Source organism: Pipistrellus kuhlii, unplaced genomic scaffold, assembly GCF_014108245.1.
Source record: "Pipistrellus kuhlii isolate mPipKuh1 unplaced genomic scaffold, mPipKuh1.p scaffold_m20_p_4, whole genome shotgun sequence".
In the NCBI taxonomy this organism is placed as follows: domain Eukaryota; kingdom Metazoa; phylum Chordata; class Mammalia; order Chiroptera; family Vespertilionidae; genus Pipistrellus; species Pipistrellus kuhlii.
In genome coordinates this window covers 78,642,815-78,666,142 of record NW_023425540.1, presented here as the reverse complement: position 1 = coordinate 78,666,142, position 23,328 = coordinate 78,642,815, and the positions used below count along the sequence as shown (strand labels likewise).

The 23,328-nt window shown below is 44.1% G+C and overlaps 1 protein-coding gene across 8 annotated transcripts in view; it reads right to left on the bottom strand.

Annotated features, from left to right (window-relative positions):
* The window catches only part of SMG1 (SMG1 nonsense mediated mRNA decay associated PI3K related kinase), a 138,508-nt gene that overhangs the window by 99,934 nt on the left and 15,246 nt on the right, over positions 1-23,328 (bottom strand). For 5 of the 8 annotated variants that reach the window (XM_036411041.2, XM_036411039.2, XM_036411042.2 and 2 more), the window contains exon 1: positions 1,139-1,608. Coding sequence is in view for 5 of the 8 variants with exons in the window: in XM_036411039.2 (XP_036266932.1) it covers positions 1,139-1,221 (83 nt within the window). In the remaining 3 variants the exon portion in view is untranslated. Of the gene's footprint in view, positions 1-1,138; positions 1,616-17,328; positions 17,385-23,328 lie in introns of those variants that run through there. The other 3 variants (XM_045571258.1, XM_045571259.1, XM_036411045.2) reach the window with 2 other exon arrangements.

Sequence of the window (23,328 nt, the reverse complement as noted above, 5' to 3'; positions counted from 1 at the left end):
TATTAAGTGGGATAAGATGCATACCACCTATTAGCCAAAAGATTTTCATTTTTCTATCAAGTCTTAAAATGTTACACACTAACATCTTACTCAGTTCTTTCCAAACACTGTTGGAATTAACATCAGGAAGCAAAAGTTATCCCAATAATAACCTGGGTATCTTACATGTTCCTGGACAATCATAATGTAAGTGTGCTTCAAAATAGGAAAGCTCCATGAATCAACTAATCCTTAAATATTGCATACACTTGGGGAAATTCTAGGCACCAGGTTAAATTCTAAGTACTAGTCTCTGAATATCACAAGCACTTATTCAATAAGAGATGTAAAAAACCAATCGGTCCTAAATTAACTAAATTAAGCACAACTGCCCATTAATCAGATTAATCAGAAAGACGCCACATTAAGCTGATGCTCCTGTTTAATATATTCAATATCGACTAGGCCCCAAAGCGAGCAAACCCTCCGCACATGAGGAAATCCTCTCCTCCTCTGGGTGAGTCAGGTGTGGATTGCTCTCCACCAAAACTTCATTTCCCAGGACCAGAATTGGTGGGCCCTCGTTATTAGCGCACTCCCAGCCTCGTCTCATGCCCCACAACTACCCTCCCTGCCTGAAGTCAGACGAAAGCCTCGTTGAGTTGGGTGGTGTTTCTTAAATTATTAACACGTGGAAGGGTGGGGGGGGGAAGTTGTCACCGAAGAGATCACAATTAAGCAGGTCTTTCCTATGGGCGCCGAGAGGGCGAGGGACCAAGGAAGTAGGAATTACAGAGAGAGGGTCCTGGACTCTCAGGGTCCTCCAACTCTAATCCCAAAACTGGGGGGAGAAGATGGTAACTAAAAATGTGTCCCCACCACCAGGCCCCTTGACACCCAACTCCTAGGCCGGTGCCTCCGCCGGGCGCGCAGGGTCTGGGCTCCGGCCCGGGGAGAGGAGAGGCATGGAGGCCTGGCCTCCCCGCGGCCTTCCTCCCGGAGCCGAGCCGGGGCGGGAGGGGGACCCAGGAAGCCGCGCCCGGCTCCCGGTGGGGGTGGAGGGCCTAGGCCGCGCCTCCCGGCCCGGCAGCCTCAGGCCTCGGCGCCCGAGGCGGGCCCAGGGGTCGCGGCGGCGGCGGGCGGCGCGGCGCTCACCTACCTGGGTTGCCAGTCATTCCAGCTCCGCGGGTACCTGGTGCCGCCGCCGCTGCTCAGCCGAGACCCTGGGGCTCTGCGGCTCATTACCTTCCCCGACACGACATGGCCAGGCGCCGCCGCCCGAAGAAGCGCCAGTCGCCGCCCGAACTGATCGCTGCCGAGACTCCGCTCCGGCCCGGGGAGGAGGAGGAAGCCGGGGAAGAGGAGGCGGCGGAGGGCGGGGGAGGCAGGCGGCCGTTCCGGGTTCCGCCTGAGCCCACAGCGCAGGAGGAGGAGGAGGAGGAGGAGGAGGGAGCGGCGCGGTGAGCGGGAGGCGGAGGAAGGGGAGGCGACGTCTCTTCCAGGCCCGCGCGCGGCCCGCGACGCCGGGACCCGAGAGGAGGAGGACGGCGAGGAGGAGGCGGTGGCGGCAGCTCCTCACGCTCACACAGACACAGCTTCCCCGCCTCCCGACTCCGCCCGCCGCTGCCGCACGGCATGCTGGGAGCGGGAGGCGGGGCCGGCGCCCGCCCAGCCAGGGCGCGGGGGCGGGGCCTGGAGAGCGGGGCGGGGCCTGGGGGCGGGGCTAGAGGACCGCCCTCCCGCGCTCGGGACGCGCCCCTTCATTCCCCGCGAACCAAGCCAAGGTCCCTGGGCCCTCAGCTCGGGCTCCTGGGAGAGGGGATGTCTACCACCACCCCTGCACTCACACCCTCCCAGCTCGCCCCAGAAGGCACCTGACCCTCGAGAGCCGGACTGTCAGCGGTAAACAAGAATCCAATCCAAGACCTGGAGTGCCCGTGCGCGCGCTCACCTTCCCCACCCACCCTGTCTGGTGAAAAGTGAAAATAAAAAAGGGCGTGGATATCCACCTAGCCAACCCCCACCTGACACCTTGACCATTTATTTCTTCAATTGTTAGGCACTAATCTAAATGGAGGGAGAAAGGGGAGCAACCACCAGCCCCTGTCCTCACAACATGAACTGTGCTTGGGAATCACTTGCCCACCTTCGCCACCAGAGTTTGGCTAAACTCTCCCTCCCCAGACCCTCCCACAGTCTCCCCAAAAGACTTTCTTTACTAAAGCACCTAATGCACCCTGTGGTTGCAGATTCAGAGAGTAAAGGTGGAGTAAAGATTCACGTCCATCCTTACTTCCCCATGTAATTTTTGTCATACCCTATATAAGCAGTTGGCTTAGGGGGTGCTGCAGGGCAGATTTTTGTGGATGACCTCCTGCTCTCCCATACTGCCTGCAGTATTGGAATAAATACTAATATATGATTTTTTTTTTTTTAAGATTCACATCAAACAGGTAACTGGGGAGTTACCTTTGGAAGAATAAATAGTCAAAGGGTCTTAACCTTATCTGTCCAGAGGATCTTAACCTATAGTTTTATGCTGCAAGAAAAAGTCTTTGTGTGGTTTAAAATTATTACCAAAAGTACTTGAAGATTATGAGTTGTTGGGAGGTCTCCACATTTCAATTTGCTTATCCCCCTAACCCCTCACTAAACTATGATTCTACCAATTCTAAAGGATGGAAAGTTAGATTTTCAAATGAGCCCTCTCTCCCCATACCCATCTCCTCATTCAGGGGGAAAGAAACTGCTGCTCTGAACTAGAGCTGATATCTGACTCAATGCAGAAATTCCCACTAGGTCAGACCCAAACATAGTCATCCACATGTGTAAAAAAAAAAAAAAATGTAATAATACACCCAAGAGGGATATGTCCCACAGGTACACACTCCAGCCTAAAATTTGCCCTACTACCTCCACATTTGCCCACTTCCTTCTTGCTAAGGGGAGGATATGAAGAAGGTCCTATTAGTTGTAAAAAAAAAAAAAAAAAAAAAAAAAAAAAAAAAAAAGGTCCTACCAGAAGTATCCTTTCTTCCTGATTTGTTATTTCCTCTTCCTGGTTCTTCTATGAAGAGAAAAAGTCCCTCCTGAATCGTCCCAAGATTAGGGTTTCCTCATTAGTACGGTCCTCTCTGGGAGACTCTTATTCCTGTCACAAGGTATTTGGGTTTTGTATGTTTGTGGTTAATGTTTCATTACATAAGCAATAAGGAATATATTATCCTCAAGTATGGTTTAAGTGTACAGTCTAGTCATGATTTATTCTTTCATTCAACATTCAGCCAAATTCACTGAGCATTTGTTAACCAAGTAGTTGGGAACATGGACAGTGGTCAAGACTTAATCCCTGTCCTCAAAAGAACTCTGGAAGTAAGGCTCAGAAAGATAGGTTTATTACAAGAAATGAATATTTAGTTTTGCCCTCTCTCCACCAACCTGCAAGTCTGTCTTGCATTCTGACTACAATGTCCCCCTCTCCCAAAGCCTTTTCTTAATTTTAAATTCCAAATGTCCTTGGACCTGTTTTCCTCAGATCCTTTACTTTTTATGCACCAGCTGAGTAGATGCTTCCCTCCTCTTTGGGACTCACAGACCCATGAGCAAATAGCTGATGTGGCCGATAAAGCTTGTATATACTTCCTTAAATAGTTGATTGCAGTAATGATACAGGGTACAAATATGTCAATTACCCATGTTCTAAAATGATTTGAAGCAGAATAACTAGAACCTTAGACCTGAGAAAAATTCCAGGAGTCTTCTAACCTTTCCAAATTATAAAACAACAGCAGAGTAATTTGAGGAAGGACTCTGGGTTCAAATTCCAAGCCCTTCACTTAAACACTGAGGAAGTGTCAGCAACCTCCCACCTCTCACAGTGCCCCAGTTTTTCATCTGTAAAATGGAGATAACAGTACTGTCAATCTCTTAAGGATTAATAGACGTATTGCCCGTAAAGTTCTTTGCATAGTGCCTGCCACACAATAAGCATTCAATAAATGATAGCTAAATATCAGATCTACAATTTCTGTGAAATACATGGTTATTTGGATAATATTTGACCAATGAAGGAAGGGGGGGGGGAGTCACTGGCAGGTTGCTCAAACAATTGCTTCTTATTTATCATTGCTTTTTTGTACTTCTCCCACAGAAATCATTAAAAACACTCAGTGTTGGCAAAGGGATGGTATAAGGACAACGAAGATAGGTGTCATTTGGCACAACTTCCTGGAAAGCAATTTAACAGCGTGTATCCAAAGACTTAAAATTGTTAATACCCTTTCCCCCACTAATTCCACCTCTGGGAATCTACCCTAAGAAAATTTACCACACTGCAGCCAGAGTGATTTTCTTAAAATAAAAATCAGATCATGTTGCCATCCTACTTTAAACCCATCAATGGCTTTCCATTCTTCTCAGAGTAAAATTCAGACTTGTCACTACCAAGAGCCTACAAGAGCCTATGAAAGCTGGTACCTTTTACATTGAAAATATTCCACAGCAGCTCATATCCAGATCAGGATCTTAAAGGTGGGTCTCAATTTTATCTTCACTATGCCTAGGCTGCACCCCAGACCACTCACATCAGAATCTCTCTGGGTGGGCCCAGGCATCAGTATTTTTTAAGATTTCCACAGGGGATTATACTGTGCAGCCAAGGTTTAGAAATACCACTGAAAATGATATCCATGCCTCCCCCAACCTCAAATCCAAGCAAGTGTGGGTCACAAAGAAAATTCTAAACCATTGAGAGAGAAAAAAAGTCAAAAGCCCAGTTTTTCCTATGGTAACAACTACTTGGATACTTTAAAATGTATATATCAAATATGATCAAGTCTCAAATCTTAAAAAAAAATCCCCCCCCCCCCCATTTCTTTTGGTGGTTCTGCTTCACTGGTTTCATTAGCACTTTCTACTCTACTCCATAGGGACCACTTTTCTGTTCCTGAAACACACCAAGCCAGAGCCTCTGGGCTTTAGCACTTGCTGTTCCCTCTGCCTGAAATGCCTTTCCTACTTTTTTTTCCATCGGAGTTGTGTTGACTGCCAACAAAAAGTCAGCCAGATATTCCTTCAGCAAAAAAGGATTAGATTGCAATCCAGCATGCTTAGCTATAGCAAGCCATATTCAAGTCCTGGGAAACCAAAGGAGAAGTGGTTCTTGAATAGAGGGGAAGAGGAAGTTGCTGGCGCGGTGCTGTTATAACCAGAGTTCTTCCTGTAGTGCTTTTGAAACCATCATGGGTGTGTGAGCTCCTCCTCCAAGACCTCCCAATTCCTGTCCAGGTTGAAGTCTTTGTCATTCATTTTGACTGGGTGAAAGCGAGTGAAGTTCTTCTGGTGCCAAATTCAAGGAGGCACTCACAGGATTGTGTGTGTGTGCCAACCCTTTCTCACCCTGCTTCTGGCAGCTTTCCATGGCTCATCTTAATTCTTCTAAGAGGTTTTTCCCAGACCTTCCAGCCTCAAAAAGCTGGCCAGTACCCTTTCCAGGTACTCTGCTACACGCCCTACTCCTTTCATTGGTAACACTCACCGCCATCTGCAAGTACAAGGTCCCCCCCACTCCATTTATCTGTCACACCCTTAGGAAATGAGCTCTGTCTGTGAAAGCAAAGTCCACACCTGTCCCACCTCTATCCTTTCGATCCCCAGTATATAGCACAGCAACCTGACCCAGAGGAGGCACACAAACACCACTGTTAATGGGAGGAATGAAATGGGAATGAGTGGAAATATAGACTAAGGTTAATACAAACGTGTTAATCTCCGTTTTACTTATTAATAGGAAAAAAAAAAAAAAAAAAAAAAAAAAAGGTCCAGCAATAGGAAACTATTTAGGAGATAGTACAGTCATAGTTAGAATTTTATGCAACCATTAAAAGTTATATGTATGGCCGAAACCGGTTTGGCTCAGTGGTAGAGCGTCAGTCTGCGGACTGAAAGGTCCCAGGTTCGATTCCGGTCAAGGACATGTACATGAGTTGCGGGCACATCCCCGATAGGAGGTGTGCAAGAGACAGCTGGTCGATGTTTGTCTCTCATCGACGTTTCTAGCTCTCTATCCCTCTCTCCTCCTCTCTGTAAAAAATCAATAAAATATATATTTTTTAAAAAGTTATATGTATGAAGAAGTTTTAATGAAATCAGGGAAATATGTTAATTTATTAAAAAGAAAAGCATGAGATTTAGAAATGAACGTGTGCTAGTACCTCAATTGAGTTAAAAATGGGGGAAGTTTCATAGGAAAAAGGTTTGGAAGAAAATATATTAAATTTACCTAATATTGGTGTCATGTGATAAGTGGGATCATGGGTGACCTTTTTTTTCTGATTATTGCTAGTTTTCTAATACAGAAGTAGTAGTTATAAAAAAAAAAAATCAACTAAAGTTAGGCATTCAGTATATGTGTGTTGAATGAATGGACAAAGAATGAATACTCACAGGGTGTGGCACTGACCCACATAGACCAATGAAATAAACTTTGGTCAAGGCATTGAGTCTTAACTCCAATAATAGTGACTAACTCTAGCTAATATTTATTGAGCATTTACTAATGCCAAGCAGTGAGCCAAATGATCTGTGTGGGCTACTTCATGGAATTCTCCAAAACCACACTCGGAGCTAGTTGTCTCTGATGCCAGGAGGAGCTGAGCAGCCTGCCCAAGGTCACCTGCTGGTCGTAGGCAATGACTGTCGCAGGCAGGGACAGAAGGACATTTGGTCCCGACCTCACTTTCATCAAAGGTCTCAGGATTTAGACCTTTGACATTATTGCCTAATGAGGTTATACAGAGTCCCAGGGGCACGGTGACAGGAAAGAAGTCTGGATTTTAAAAATTGTTTCTCCCTTATTGGCCCACACACCTGTAGAGGCTCTGCATGAACATTTCATAATAAAGATATTATTACCTGGTGAGTAGATCCTTATATTGCATTGTGGTTTACCCCCCTTGTGTTAAAAATTCTCAATTATAAAAAGGAAAGTTCTTAAAATATACCATCCATGTTGTGCCCTGTCTGCTATTTCTTACAATTTTAACATACTCAGAGCCTCAAACGCTGCGAGTTGACTTGAGCCTTTCTTAACTTCTGGAAGACTCTGGCACCCAGAGTCCTAACCACCGGGATTTTCCTGGATAGATATTTCAAATTTCCTAGATAAATATTCAAATTTATATCCTGATAAACAAAAGATAAGGTTCTCTCTTTTGTTCCCTTTAATCTCCAGACCTGGCACAGGATTAACCCCAGTTAGCATGGAGGAACTTCTCCCTCCAGCAGGAGATCTTAGTCCAAGAGTGACTGTAACACACAATCTTAAAAGCAGATCCACATGAGAGAGACATTACAGTAGATTTAAGAAGGAAAACAGCAGTCCTCTTGTTCCTGCTCCCAGATAGGAAATGGTGGTCACAGTCAGCCTCCCTTGGCGAGGGCTATTTTTATAGCCAGTTTTCAAGCTGGTGCTGGAGGAATTTGGCTGGGAAACCTCATGACACATTTGAAACCTCCACTCAGGCTGCTTCAGCTGGAGGCAAGGGCCAAGCTTCTATGAATCAGGACACCAGACGTGCTGCCCAATGGCTCACACATTCTCCGAACAATAAATAGGAGGGTGATGATGCTCAAAGCTATTTGAGACTTATAACGTGGAGAAAAAGAGGAGTGAGAGTTCCACAGGGTTGGCCGCGGTGGTGCCCATGGATTTGCGTGGCAGTTCTAAAGGAGCCACCTCCTTTGTTTCCCAAGATTAAAGCTATACCAGGGATATCTGTAAGTAAAAATACAGATTATGTAAATGACAGTTCCAACAGCAAGTCATTGCCAGGTATTTTTGTTGTTATATTGATTTCAGAGAGGAAGGGAGAGGGATAGAGAGATAGAAACATCAGTGATGAGAGAGAATCATTGATCAGCTGCCTCCTGCACGCTCCTTACTGGAGATCAAGCCCACAACCTGGGCATATGCCCTTGGCAAGAATCAAACCTGAGACCCTCCAGTCTGCAGGCCGATGCTCTATCCACTGAGTCAAACCAGCTAGGGCTATCGTCATTTTTTAACACATACATATCTCTTTCCTTTACCTAGCAAATGTCTTTATGAAGAGTTGAATTTTATGGGACAGACTTTTTACTTTTTAAAAAAAATAAATAAATGTTTTACTTTAATTTACTGATTTGAGAGGAAGAGAGAGAAAGAAGGGGTGGGACAGAGGGAGGGAGAGAAACATAGATTTGTTGTTCCACTTATTTATGCATTCATTGGTTGATTCTTATATGTGCCATGACCAGGGATCGAACCCGAAACCTTGGTGTATCAGGGAGATACTCTAACCAACTGAGCTACCCAGTTAGAGCCAGACTTTGTACTTTGAATGCTAACTGACAAGCATTGTTTGGCCAGAGAGAGTGCATCTTCCTTTCTGTCTGACTTTTATAAAGCAATATAGCTTTGGTTTTTAACTCGTTTCTTAAAAATATTATTTTTCATTCAATATTATTTTGTACTAGAGGCCCGATGCACGAAATTCATGCAAGGGACTTGGCTGTAGCTGGGGGCCTCTGCCACCTCTGCAGCCTCTGCCTCAGCCCCCGCCCGCTGCAGCTTTGTCCAAAAGGAAGGATCTCTGGCCTAATTAGCATATTACCCTTTTATTATTATAGATTAGTTTCATATGGGGCAACCATAGTGGTGGTTAGACAGTCATAGACTTTACAGTGTTCTGATATTGCCAGTACCCACCTGGCACTATACATAGTTATTACAACACTAGAGGCCTGGTGCACAAAAATTTGTGCATTCGGGAGTCAGGGGGTCCCTCAGTCCAGCCTGTGCCCTCTCACAGTCCAGGAGCCCTCAGGGGATGTCTGACTGACAGCTAGGTCCGCTCTCCATAGGAAGTGGGTCTGACCTGCAATCAGGCCTCCCTCTGAAGGAGGCGCCCGAGTGGGCCAGTCAGGGGATGGCACCAGCTGGCGAGCACCCCTCTGCCACTGCTGGTCACTGTCTCTCCCCCCACACACACACCCACATCGCAGTCCCCTACCTCTGCCCGCTGGCACCCACCTTGACTGGCCTGGCACTGCCTGCTCCCGGCCCTCCTCCCCCCAACGTCCTTCTCCCATTCTGAAGATTTTCATATTAAGCTTTTATTTTGTAGGATTACTGTCTATATTCACTATGCTGTCCTTTATGTCCTTGTGACTACTTTAAGTTATGGCTTCTAGTGTCTTTCCCTGGGTTCTTACCCAACTCCAGCTCCTTGAACATCTTGCTGGAAGTCAGGGCCCTCCAGGATTGGGCGGGAGAGAAAAGACATTAATGTGTGGTGGGGTGGGAAGAGGAAGTATGCATAGGAAAGTTAAAGCCAGGTGAAGGACGGGGGTGCCTTCAGTATTTGCTGTCACTACTTGGACGTCACCCAAGTAGTGACAGCATGATGATGATGATAATGATGATACAATAGCTAACATTTACCAGTCTCTTGTTACCAGCCTGGCATGGTGCTAAGGGGCTTTACATAACTACCTCATTATTAATTGAATCCTCAAACTGACCACATAAAATTGGTTGCTCCTCTTATTCCTATTGTACAGATGATGAAGTGGAGGCTTACAGAGGACACAACTAGCCCAAGGTGACATAACCAGGAGATAACAGAGCTGAAGTTTAAACGCACATGCAGTTGTCTTGCCTGTCTCCATGCCGCCCCTATAATTTAGCCAACAATCAACTTCATCTATCCAATGTTATGAGTTGCCCATGTTCTTTCTTTCTTTTTCTTTTCTTTTTTCTTTTCTTTTACTATATTTTATTGATTTTTTTACAGAGAGGAAGAAAAAGAGAGAGTTAGAAACATCGATGAGAGAGAATCATTGATCAGCTGCCTCTTGCACACCCCCTACTGGGGATGTGCCTGCAACCAAGGCACATGCCCTTGACCAGAATTGAACCTGGGACCCTTCAGTCAGCAGGCTGACGCTCTATCCACTGAGCCAAACCAGTTTCGGCTAGCCCATATTCTTAAGCAAGCAGGTGTCACAAGTGTAATGCATTACAGTTAAAGAGTTAAAGAGCCCACCAAGTAAGAGAAGGATAAATATGTCCCTCCAGAGCTTCTTGCTGAATTAGAAACGTTCGCCCTCTTTGGTGATCTGCTGTATGTCATAACTAAAATGGTCCCTTTGTCCCATGCCAAGGAGGCACATAAAGGCTTATTCTGGAAGGTCTTTTATGCTAAAATTCTTTGAAGGTCACAACGCTTGGCGTGGTGTTTGAACCACCCTCCAGGCTTGCCACCTCTAGGGGGACCCTCCCCGCTGGGCCCTGAAAGAAGCTTCGCAGGAAAAGATTTGAGGTGCCTTTTGGACGCAGGGGAAGCAGATGGCCGAGTATGACATCACCTCAGGCCAGGGAAACAGAAATATGGAAATAATGGGATTGTAGAGAAATAACAGCCTAATCTCCAAATCATCAGCAAGTGTTTGGACTTGGAAGTGAAAAGGCAACCCACGGAAGAGAGAAAATATTTGCCAATCATATGCCTGAAAAGGGAGGGGTTAATATCGAGCATATACAGAGAACAGTGTTTATTCACGGCAAATACCAGGATGGAAGAGAACTAGTGAATGTCAAAACCTGGCCTTGTGCTGCCCAATTGAAAAGCAGATACCACCTTTTTCACCGTTTTGTTAAAATAATAATGATTACTTACCGAAAATTTTAGTTATATTTAATGTATATTTTAATTTCTAACCACCACCATTCCTCAAACTCTGGGTGGAGAATATTATCAAATCTTCATTTTCACATAGGAAGAAATGGCACACAGGAAATTTAGCAAGTAACTTGCCCCAGGCCACCCATCTGGTAAGTGGCAGAAACTGGTTTTGAACCTTGGGTTTCTGATATCAAAGTGACCCCCTACCTGAAAACCACCTGAGGGGCATATGAGGAGGAACATTTTTCTGACCATCCTTTCATGTACCGAACTTATGAACATCAAAGGACACTATCAATAAGTGAAAAGGCAACCCACGGAAGAGAGAAAATATTTGCAAATCATATACCTGAAAAGGGGTTAATATCGAGCATATACAAAGAACTCTTACAATTCAACAACAACAAAACAAACAGCTCAATTGAAAAATGGGCAAAAGCCCAGCCAATGTGGCTCAGCGGTTGAGAATTAACCCATGAACCGAGAGGTCCCCAGTTCAATTCCCAATCAGGGAACATGCCTGGGTTGTGGGCTCCATCCTCAGTGGGGAGCGTACAGGAGGCAGCCGATCAATGTTTCTTTCTCATTGGAGTTTCTATCTCTCTATCCCTCTCTCTTCCTCTCTCTTTAAAGTCAATAAAAACACGTTTTTTGTTTTTTTTAATGAGCAAATGACTTGGAATAGATATTTCTCCAAAGAAGATACACAAATGTACAATAAGCACATGAAAAGATGCTTAGCATTACCAATCATTTGGAAAATGCAAATAAAAATCACAATAAGATACCACTTTATATGCATTAGAACAGCTATTATAAATAAACAGAAAAAAAGTGTGGAGCAATTAGAATCCTTGTGCATTCAGGTAGGCATGTAAATTGTATAGACACTATGGAAGTTCCTCAAAAAGTTAAAAAATAGAATTACCATATGATTTAGAATTCTACTTCTGGATTAAAAGAATTGAAAGCAAGGACTCCAGCAGATATTTATACCCATGTTCATAACAGCATTATTCAAAGCCCAAAGATGGAAGCAACCAAAATATCCAAAAATGGATGGATGGATAAACAAAACGTGACATACCGTATATTCTGGCGTATAAGAAGACCCCCTAATTTTACAGTTAAAACATAGGTTTAGGCCTATATTCTCTGTATAAGACTACCCCCCACTTCCGAGGCAACACCAGTTCTTTTTTTAATAGACCGCCTCTCTGACTCTGGCCAGTCTGAGCAGGCTTTTTTTCATTTCAAAAGTCGTCTTATACGCCGGGAAATACGGTACCCATAAAATGGGATATTACACAGCCTTAAAAAGGAAGGACATTCTGAGATATGTTATACTATGAACCTTGAGGCTATTGTGCTAAGTGAAATAAGTCATATAATAAAAAACAAATACTGTGTGATTCCACTTTTATGAGGAACCTAGAGTAGTCAAATTCATAGAGTCTAAGTAGAACAGTGGTTGCCAGGGCCTGGGAGGAGGGGAGTTATTGTTTAACTGGTACAGAGTTTCAATGTGAGGGGAGGACAAGGTTATGGAGATAGATGGTCGTGATAGTAGCACAACCCGTGAAAGTGCTTAGTGCCACTGAACTGTATACATAAATGGTAAATTTTATATTATATATATTGTGTCACAATGGGAAAAATGGTAAAGGGAGAGACAGTACAAGTCATAGGAGCAATTACTATTCTCTGCTTAATAACTTTGCCTTCCTAATGATAACAGGAAACAATAACAATGTCTTTTATTTAACAATATCATTAATAATTTAAACTATTATTTTCAAGTAATGCATTAATATTTTTTCTTACATGCTATTTATAGAGATAATTTTTAGATTAAAAAATATTGCTAATACAAGTTTGTTCACAGAATAGAGTTTGGAAAAACTGCTGCAAACCTCATCAACTATGTTAAAACTTTATGAACAAGAGTTGTCGTTTAGACTGACATATTCCCATATGGTAGGTACTAGCCACTGTGGCTACTGAGCACCTGAAGTGTTGTTGGTTCCATCAAGAGATGCTGCAATAAAATATACACCAACTGTCAGACTTATTACCAAAAATCTATTCATTAATACATTTTTAGTATTTGGATATATTGAGTTAAATAAAATATATTATTAAAAATCAATGTCACCTGTTTCTCCTTGTGTACGTGATGCCTACATTTTATCTGGGCGGCTCCAGAGGTATAAGCTGTTCCTTAGGCACTGGCAGCTCACTAGCAGTCTCTGCTGACTGTTATGATTCAGGGTCTCCTTATAAGACCTAACCTTCTGAAACCCGTTTGGCTCAGTGGATAGAGTGTTAGCCTGTGGACTGAGAGGTCCCAGGTTTGATTCCTGTCAACTCTTCCATAAAATTTATCTTTACCTTTATACCTAAACTCCCCCTTTTCTAACCCTATAGAATTAACTTAACCACTCACTTAAGGCATGTAAGTGTATCAAGTCTTAATTCCCCAAGCAAACCAATGTAGGTCGTTTGTAAGAAGTCTCTGATTTGGTGTGAAGAAACTCACAATAAACATCCTATACATTCTGTCTAGTCTACCCCCACAACTGATATCAATAATCAATCACAGCACTATGCCCATGACAGAACTTAGGAATCAATCATAGCATATTTTTCCTCCAAGCCCATTGAAGGTCTTATTATCAATTTCAATACAGAGCTCTAGGCAGCTATTACCCATTGATCAAAGTTGCCATGAGACAAGAAAACAAAACAAAACCTATTTGCCATCCCTTTAACATAATCACTTAGTGGGTAGGATTGACCGAGTAAATTTAGCAAAGAGGCACAAGTTTAAATTTTTCTCTCTGCATTACAGGCTATGTAACAACAAAATAAGGCTGATAAGTAGACTTTATCAATAATGTGTCCAAGTATGTTATTATTGCCTGATATCAGGTATATGGGCAATTCCATGTTTCTAATGAAGACTAGGCATGTTGGGTAATGCCATTATATATTAAGGCAGGGTCTCCAAGAGTGAGTTTCAAGGAAGACTGGTTCTTTAGGATATTAATAAATATTCAATAAAAAATGGATTTTCTATTAAAATAAATGAGAAACATTAGGTTTATAAAAAGTTAAAATGATTTATTGTTACTCTCTAAAAAAGGGATCTAGTGTGCTCCCCAATTTTTTCAACACAGAGTCCCATTTTCATATCTGCTTCCCAATTTTTTCAACATAGAGTCCCATTTTCATATCTTAAGGAGCTATGTTCTAAGAAACATATTTTAGTAAATACTGTCCCAAAGATTAATACTTGTTTTATTTTTTAAAATGGGGAGAAGGGTATATTGATGCTAGAATCATCATAGTCTTTCCTTTATTTTCAAATTTATTTCTTCAAACCCAGGCATTTATTGCCATCGATTATCTAATGCTAACAAGTGAGTGATGAATCATTATAATTATGTAGAGTGAAAGGCAACTCTGCCATGGCCTGATCCAGCTCCCTGAGTTTGCTAGTGAGGAAATTGAGGCTCGAGGAGATTAAGCATCTTGCCCAAAGTCACCAAGCGTATCAATGCCTAAGATATTGGAAGGCTGAACAAAAGTTAAAACATGAAGTGGCTCACCTCCATAATCTCCTGCCCCTAGACTGCCCTCATCTATCATTTGTTTACTTGCAAGAGAACATGATATTTTGCAGGAGGGCTGTAAGTACGGAGGAGAGATTTATTACAGCAGAAAGCAGTGCTGCCTTGGAGCGCTCTCAGCTTTCCCAAGGATCCAAAATAACAGTGGCCTAAATAAGATAAAAGTTTATTTCTCTCACAAATAGAAGTCCAGAAGCAAGTAACCCAGGACGGCTATGGCCATTCTGCTCCATGAAGTCCTCAGAGGTCCAGGCTCCTCCTGTCTTGTGCTCTGCTGTGCACAGCCTCTATTTCCAAGGTTACCTCATGACCTTAGATGGCTGCTCCAGCTCCAGCCATCACACCACATTCCCGAAGGCAGAATGAATGGGGGGAGGCAAAGGGTATATGCCAATTATCTTTTAAGGGTGATTCTTAGAAGCTGCCATATTATACTTCTGTTTCTATTGCATTGGCCAGAACTTAGCATGTAGCCATAAGGGGGATTGGCCTATTTTGCACTCAGCTAAAAATAAGAAAATAAGAGGTTCCTTTTTTTTTTTTTTTTTTTTTTTTTTTAAGGAAAGAGGGAGAACTAGAAGTCTTTGCCAGAGAGAGAATGCACGTGGTGAGAAGCCATATAATGCCATGAAATATTGGTGCCTAAGTACACAAGCTACTTGAGGGATTAGATGTGGGGTGTAATGGGAATAAGAAAAAAATAAGACGATTTCCCAGGATTTGACCTGAGCAACCAGTGTATGGCAGTGTCATTCACTGATCTAGGAAAGGCTTTAAAAGAGTCCAATTTGGGTCAAGAGTTCTGTTTTGACCATGTTAAGTCCAAGGCGTGGATGAGGGATCTGAGTAGAGATGCCAACCTGAGAGCTGAATAGATAAGAATGTGGCCTAAAGATGTAAACTTGAGAGTCATCAACCTAAAGATGGTACTTGAAAGGTAAGTATGAAAACAAAGTCAGAGGTAATTGGCTCAAGGAAAAGGAATGTGTTTTTCAGTGCAATTAGTCATATTAAAAACCCTAAAATCATCCATTTTAAAGGCCTTTGAACTTCCACAGAAGCCCCCTGCAGGATCACCAAGTATGCAACTCTTGATCTTGGTCTTCAAAATAAACCTGCCTTGGAATCTCAAGCACCACTCACAACAAGCAAAAAGCTTTGTAACATCATTTGTCAAGGAGGAAAAAAAAAAAAAAAGAACCCAAAAGAATTCTTCAGTTCTACTTGCCTCCTCATCAGTGCTGCTTTTTTATTTTTATTTTTATTTTTATTTATTTATTTTTTAAAATATCTTTTGATTTTTTTACAGAGAGGAAGGGAGGACAGAGAGTCAGAAACATTGATGAGAGAGAAACATCAATCAGCTGCCTCCTGCACACCCCCCACTGGGGATGTGCCCACAAACAAGTTACATGCCCTTGACCAGAATCGAACCCTGGACCCTTCAGTATGCAGACTGATGCTCTATCCACTGAGCCAAACTGGCTAGGGCTGCTTTTTTATTTTTAAGAAATTGCAATTGTGCAACATTTAGACCATCCTTTAGTTTACATAGGCTTTTCCAGATTTGCCTTGGGGAAGTAACCAACGGATGCCATCTCCATGGGAAACAAACTCTGAGGCATATGCTTTGAGAATACAACCTGCTTGCTGCTTAAACGTTATACATCCCCATTGCAGGATTGTAATCAGACCCAACCCCTACCTCCAAAGAGTTTATAATCTGTACTAATAATAGAATATGCAAATTTTCTAGGACATCGTCACAGTAACAGTAATGACTGAACAGCAGGCTGCGTGGGTGCCCAGGCCAGTGGGGGGATAGGGGGAGAGGGGCGGGCAGTTGGGGGCGACCAGACGGGCAAGGGGCGTAGTTAGGGACAACCAGGCCAGCATGGGGGTAGTTGGGGGTGACCAGGCTGGTAGGGAAGGCAGTAAGGAGCAGCCAGCGCAGTGGGAAGGTGGCAGTTAGGGGTGACCAAGCTGGCAGAGGACGGCAGGGGGCAACCAGGCCAGCGGGGTGGGGGGGGCAGTAAGGGGCGACCAGGCCAGCAGGAGGGGGCGGCTATAGGGAGTGATCAGGCTGGTAGGCAGTTAGGGGTGATCAGGCAGGTAGGCAGGTCAGCAGTTAGGAGCCAGCAGTACTGGATTGTGAGAGGGATGTCAAACTGCTGAGATTGGGCCTAAAATGGCAATTGGACATCCCCTGAGGGGTCCAGGATTAGAGAGGGTGCAGACTGGGCTGAGAAGACTCCCTCCCACCATGCACAAATTTCATGCACTGAGCCTCTAGTATAATAATAAAAGCAGTAGTGCTGGATATTATTATTTATTGAGCACTTACTATATGCCTGGTACTTTATAGGCAGAATTCTGATCTTCACATAGGCTTGATGGAAGGTAGTATTCTTCCCAATTTCACAGATGAAACTACCAAAAATCAGAAAGATTATATGTCTTGGTAAAGAATCAGATCTGCCTTTCCTTAAACTTTTCTACAAGTCCAAATTTTTCAGGAAGCCTTGTTATTTATTGAGGCGTCTCACTTAGCTCCTTGTTCACCTAAGAGTAGAGACTCCATCTCATTCTTTAAAGGAAAATACTTTTATTGATTTCAAAGAGGAAGAAGGAGGTAGAAACATCAATGATGAGAGAGAATCACCAATCGGCTGCTTACTGCACACTCACTGGGTACTGAACCCTGATCGGGAACCAAAGAACCGTTACCTCCTGGTTCATACACTGAGCAACACGGGCCAGACTGTCCCCTTCCCTTCTTCTTCTTCTTCTTCTTCTTCTTCTTCTTCTTCTTCTTCTTCTTCTTCTTCTTCTTCTTTTTTTTATCAACTATGGTTTCTGGTTTATAATGGGCACTCAAATATTTACTAAAAGAATAAACTGGAGACACAGAGATGACTACACAAAAAGCAACAGATTCATTAAGGGGTAGAATTCAAATTCTAAAAGAGTCCTGGACATCACTTAGTCATTACCTGGCTGGCCCCAGGTGAACTATGGCCTCAGGAGTGTTTTGTCCGGTTTCCAAATTCTGCAAAAAATACAAAAAGTTGTATTACTTTTCAACATTCAAAACTTGTGAAATTACAAACAAAAATCCTGATTTTCTTTTTTCTTCTTTCCTTGGCATCTGGCAACACTTGGACCCACATTCCCAAGGTTGACAGGGAGAGCAGAATAGGGGCTGCCCTGAATCCTTTTATAGTTCCTCCCTGGCTCCTACAGGCATTTGAATTTGCAACCTCAACTGTCACTTACAGAAGTGAGAACACTGAGGCCCGGCCCAGCAAGGTGACGTGCCACCTGGGGTCCAGGTGCTCTCACGCCCAGCAGTGGCCCTTACCTCACACCCCTGCACAGGCATCCTGAAAGTCCTACTTGTCAGGACTACACCTACACACACATGTACAGAGATGAGTGTGGAGCCACATCTCATTCTCAGTATGAGGAAAAAGACACACGATGGGGATGGGTTCATTTTTTATTTTTTTTTAAAAAAAAGGTCTTGTCAGTTAAACAAATCCCAAAGGCAATAAAGGTTCTATTTTCTTTGTCACAAAGTCGGCCTCTTCTAATCTGAGGCTACTTTCACTTCCTTAAGAAGAGAGTATGCTCAAGTTAACATGTATTCCAATTCTGAGATAGCCTTGGTTTCACTTTCTAAACCACCGGGAAGTGATCTGGTGAGAAATGAATGAAGGAGGGTGGAGCAGGCGGAGAATAAGAAACAGCTGGCTTATCGGAGGCCTCCTGGGAGCAGCTATCAGACAATGTGGTAATTAACATGGTGAACAGAACTGTCCAGAATATACCCAAACGTGAATGAAAGTGTCTCCTCCTCCCTTACTCATCTGTACCTCCCTCCCCGAAGAGTTGCTCACTGAATTTAATTCCTCTTCCTCAGTATTCTCCCTTCCCCCAGCCAGAGCCTCCATTGATGGAAAGAGCGGGAGAATCACCAGAAAACCAGGAAAACGAAAGCAGCAACCTCTGAACCCGGTTCAGTGAATCATTGATCTGTAAGCCAGAACGTTTTCAGACACATGCTTCAGCTTGCGGGTTTTTGTGTGTGTGGGTGTGTGTGTGTGTGTGTGTGTATGTGTGTTGTACCCAGGCCAGGGCTGGTCACATGTTACTGTGCTTATGAGTCCCTGGGGATCGTGCTCACATGCAGACAGATTCTGCAGGTCTGAGCGGGGGCCTGAGGTTCCGCATTTCTAACAAGCCCCAGAGGATGCTGGTCTGCGGATCCAGAGACCGCACTCTGAGTAGCCAGGCCCCAGAGCAAAGCACTGGATCTCCAACGTGCCTGCCCCTCTGCGTCACGAGGAGCTCTTTAAGAACTACTGATACCTGGGACTCACCGCCAGACTCTGAAGTCTGGGCACTGGGATTTTTCAAAGCTTCCCAGGAAATGCCAGTAATAAATACAGTTTGAGAAGCACCAGAGCAGCCGAAGCTCAGTTGATTGATCACCGTCCTGTGCACCGAAAGGCTGCCTGTTTGATTCCCGGTCAGGGCACTTAGCTCGATTGCCTTTCAATGCCCCATGTGGGCGCATGTGTAAAGCAACTGATCTCTCTCTCCTCTCTCTTTCTCTCCCCCCTCCTCTGTCTAAGCATGTCCTCAGGTGAATAAAAAAAAAAAAAAAAAAGTTGTTTAGAGCATGGTTCTGAAACTGTAGTGTACATTGGAGTTACCTGCATAGTCTGTTAAAACTCACACATTATGCCCTAGCCAGTTTGGCTCAGTGGATAGAGCATCGGCCTACAGACTGAAGAGTCCTGGGTTCGAGTCCAATCAAAGATACACTCCCAGGTTGTGGGCTTGATCCCCAGTAAGGGGCATGCAGGAGCAGATAATCAATGATTCTCTCTTATTGATATTTCTATATCTATCTCCTTCTCCCTTCCTCTCTGAAATCAATAAAAATATATTAAAAAACAAACAGGCAATCCCTCCCTCCCCCCCCAAAAAACAACAACACACAGATTGCTGTGCCCCACCTGCCAGGGTTTCAGTTGGTCTGTGCACGGCCTGAGAATTTGCATTCCAACCAGCTGTGCTGAGGCTGTTGGTCTAGGGGTCAGGTTTGGAGAAGTGCTGCCAGCAGACTAATGAAGAGAATCCATGCAGACTGCAGCTGTCACCATGGGGAGGCACTGCTTTTCACTTAAGCATGAACTGTCAGTGCAAAGAAGCTATGTTGGCTGTCCTCCTGCCACCTGGAGAGGACTGCCCACCACCAACAGCCAGCCGGTGGCCCCTGCATTATGCCATAAGACTTGCCAGCTCTGCACCTGTCCACGCTATGTGGACAACCCCCTTTGCCATAGTTCAGGACAGTGGTAGCTCCTCTAACAATAGAGGGTGATGGCCTTGTCCTCAGAGAAGTGGTGCTGATGGGAGGGTGAATGTCTGCAGTGGGCAAGCTGGAGAAGCATCCATCTACCCTTGCTTCATGAAAAGCCCATGGTTCCATCCACAGAGATGGTTTACTACACGGGTCCCTAGGCAAAGGCTGGAAAAGCTTCACTGTAACCACAGGGACGCTGAGATATGATAAGAGTGAGAAGTCTCTCATGGGGGCCAGATGGAAGAATCAGAATTGTCCCTAAACACACACACACACACTGAGCTCTTTACTCCAGAGTTATTTTCTGAATCAGTGTGATCTTTTCTCCAGCTTTTAATTCATGTTTTACATTAAAAATAAGCGAAGAGCATGCAACAGATTGACAACTAAGCTTCAAGATGAACCACAGGTGAGGACCAGCAGATCTTTTTAAATATCTGTTGTTATCTTCCCCAAAGAAAATTTCTTTATTTACCTATTTATTTTCTTTCAGGGACATTTTCTTTTTCTTTTTTTAAAATATATTTTATTGATTTTTTTTTTTTACAGAGAGAAAGAGGGATAGAGAGTTAGAAACATTGATGAGAGAGTCATCGATCAGCTGCCTCTTGCACAACCCCTACTGGGGATGTGCCCGCAATCAAGGTACATGCCCTTGACAGGAATCGAACCTAGGACCTGTCAGTCTGCAGGCTGACGCTCTATCCACTGAGCCAAACCAGTTTCGGCAGAAACATTGATCAGCCACCTCCTGCACACCCCCACTGGGACATGCCTGCAACCAAGATATGTGCCCTTGACCGGAATAGAACCGGGGACCTTTCAGTCCACACGCAGGCCGACGTTCTATCCACTGAGCCAAACCGGCTTTGGCATTCAGGGACATTTTCATAATCAGTGGTCTGAGTTAAACTGCACCTAAAAAACAAAAAAGAACCTCTAGACAGTTTGGCTCAAGGGATAGAGCGTCGGCCTGTGGACTGAAGAATTCTGGGTTCTATTGCAGTCAGGAGCACATGCCCAAGTTTTACGCTCAATCCCCAATGGGGGGATGTGTAGGAGGCAGCCGATCAAATGCTTCTCTCTCATCATTGATGTTTCTATCTCTTTCTCCCTCTCCTTTCCTCTGTGAAATCAATAAAGTTATATAGTTTTAAAAATAATATAATTTAATGTACAACATTGTATAAATTTGAGGTCTATAACATGTTAATTCGTATATTCATCTTTTATTATAATATGATGGCCACTGTAGTGATAATTAGTACCTCTATCACACATGTGTCAAACACAAGGCCCGCGGGCCAAATCCGTCCCGCCAGGCCTTGCAATGTGGCCCGCACCGCGCTGTCATCACTGCACTCCGCTGCGTTTCCATCACAATGACAGTTTATGACTGTTCAGTAAACCATTCGGCCCGCGATTTAGGCTGGATTTTAGATTTTGGCCCCTTCTCTGATTGAGTTCGACACCCCTACTCTATCATGTCACATAATTACCATTTCTTTTTAGTAATTGGAATTCAGATCTAGTCTCTAACAAGTTTGATGATTATAATACAATATTGTTGTCTCTATTCACTACAGTCGCATTAGGTCTCTAGCACGTATTCCCTGTTTGTTAGAAGTTTGGTTAATCCTTAGAAGACAATAACCCCAGAGATATGGGAAGGAAAGTGCCATTATTAAGCACCTACTGTGTCTCAGGGATGCCACAACCCTCTTGTGTTCATTAGATCAGGAATTCAGTAGAAAGCTCTGTTATCACTGGGAAGTATAGCTGTCTGGATATTTTTGGAAAAATACACTTTTAAGCAAAATAGCCTACTCAGATAAAGCATTCTCGCAGAGCAAAGGATGCAGACATTAAAGAAGCATGAAGAGCCGGGAATGTATGTGGGCCATTAAGCCATAGAAATTTTCTGGGCCTCACATGGTAGCCATTAAGCCTCCTGCAGAGAGCTGGTTATGTAATGACACCACAAAGTTTTAGCAATTGTTTTTAATGGGTTCCCAGGCCTATGGCGCTTCCAGGAAGGGTTGGTGAGTGGTAAGGCTAATTTTTGCCTGCTGGCAGAGACTGTATATTTTTGTTTTGTTTTGTTATACGTAAACCATAAATTATATAGCAAAATAAAGACATGAATGAGGCGAGGGACTAATTCTCCCTCTTCCCCTTCTTCCTAAAACTGTATCAAACATTGGCCTTGCTGAAACCAGTTTGGCTCAGTGGATAGAGCATCAGCCTGTGGACTGAAAGGTCCCAGGTTCGATTCAGTCAGGGGCATGTACCTTAGTTGTGGGCACATACCCAGTGGTGGTGGTGGGGGTGGGGGGCGGTGGCAGGAGGATGCAAGAGGCAGCTGATCGATGATTCTCTCTCATTGATGTTTCTGAGTCTCTGTCCTTCTCTCTTCCTCTCTATAAAAAAAATCAGTTAAAAAACAAAAAACAAAACAAAACAAAAACATTGGCCTTGAGCTAGGCAGGCATGGCTCAATGGTTGAGCTTCGACCCAGGAACCAAGAGATCACTGGTTCAATTTCCGGCCAGGGCACATGCACAGTGGCAGGCTCAATCCCCAGTGGGGAGCATGCAGGAGGCAGCCGATCAATGATGTTTCTCTATCAACGATGTTTCTACCTCTCTCCCTCTCCCTTCCCCCTTTAAAAAAAAAATCAATAAGAACACATTAAAAACATAAACCAAACATTGGTCTTGAAAAGGACCATGTTAATTCATTTAATAGGCACATGTTGGAACCTCCTACATGGTCGGCACTGGGTTTACAGTGGTGAACACAATACCCATAACCCCTGTCCTCAAAGAGCTCCCGGGCCTGCAGAAGAGAGAATATGAGCAAATATACAACTGTGTGCTACATATTGAGACTCCTTGCTTTGTTGTAGAGATACAACCCCTAATTGTATGTGTAAGAGAAAAAGAAGAGATCATTTATATTGGAAGTCCAGGGAAAGTGACTTTAGCAGGACCCTAGCGGGTGAGGAGTTGGTGAGAGGAAGGACATTTCAGCTAGAAGTGAAAGGGACAGAGAGTTAGAAACATTGATGAGAAGAAACATTGATCAGCGGCCTCCCGCACCCTCCCACCTCCAACTGGGGATGTGCCTGCAACCAAGGCACATGCCTTGACGGGAATCGAACCTGGGACCCTTGAGTCCGCAGGCAGATGCTCTGCCCACTGAGCCAAACTGGTTAGGGCCCTCCCCCTTCTTTTTGTCCCACCCATGCCTTTAGCTGAATAGATGAGGCCCACTCACATTAGAGAGGGCAATCTACTTTACTCAGTCTACTGATTCAAACACCTAGAAGCATGTTTAACTAGATATCTGGGCATCTTGTGGCCCAGCCAAGTTGACATGAAACTAACCATCATGGAGGATGACAGCTAGAAGAAGCAAGAGAGGAAGGCAGGGATGTGTGGTTTGTACTGAGTCCGCTTGGTTACATTGGAAATGTTCCCTAGAATCCTCTTTCCTGTTGGATTGGCAGGAAGAGGCAAGGGCAGCAGCAGCCATCGCTGAAGATCATCCTGGTCAGACATAGGTGGACAGATGCAGATGCCTTCAGGTTGCACCTGTGCTTGCTCTCCTCTGCTCT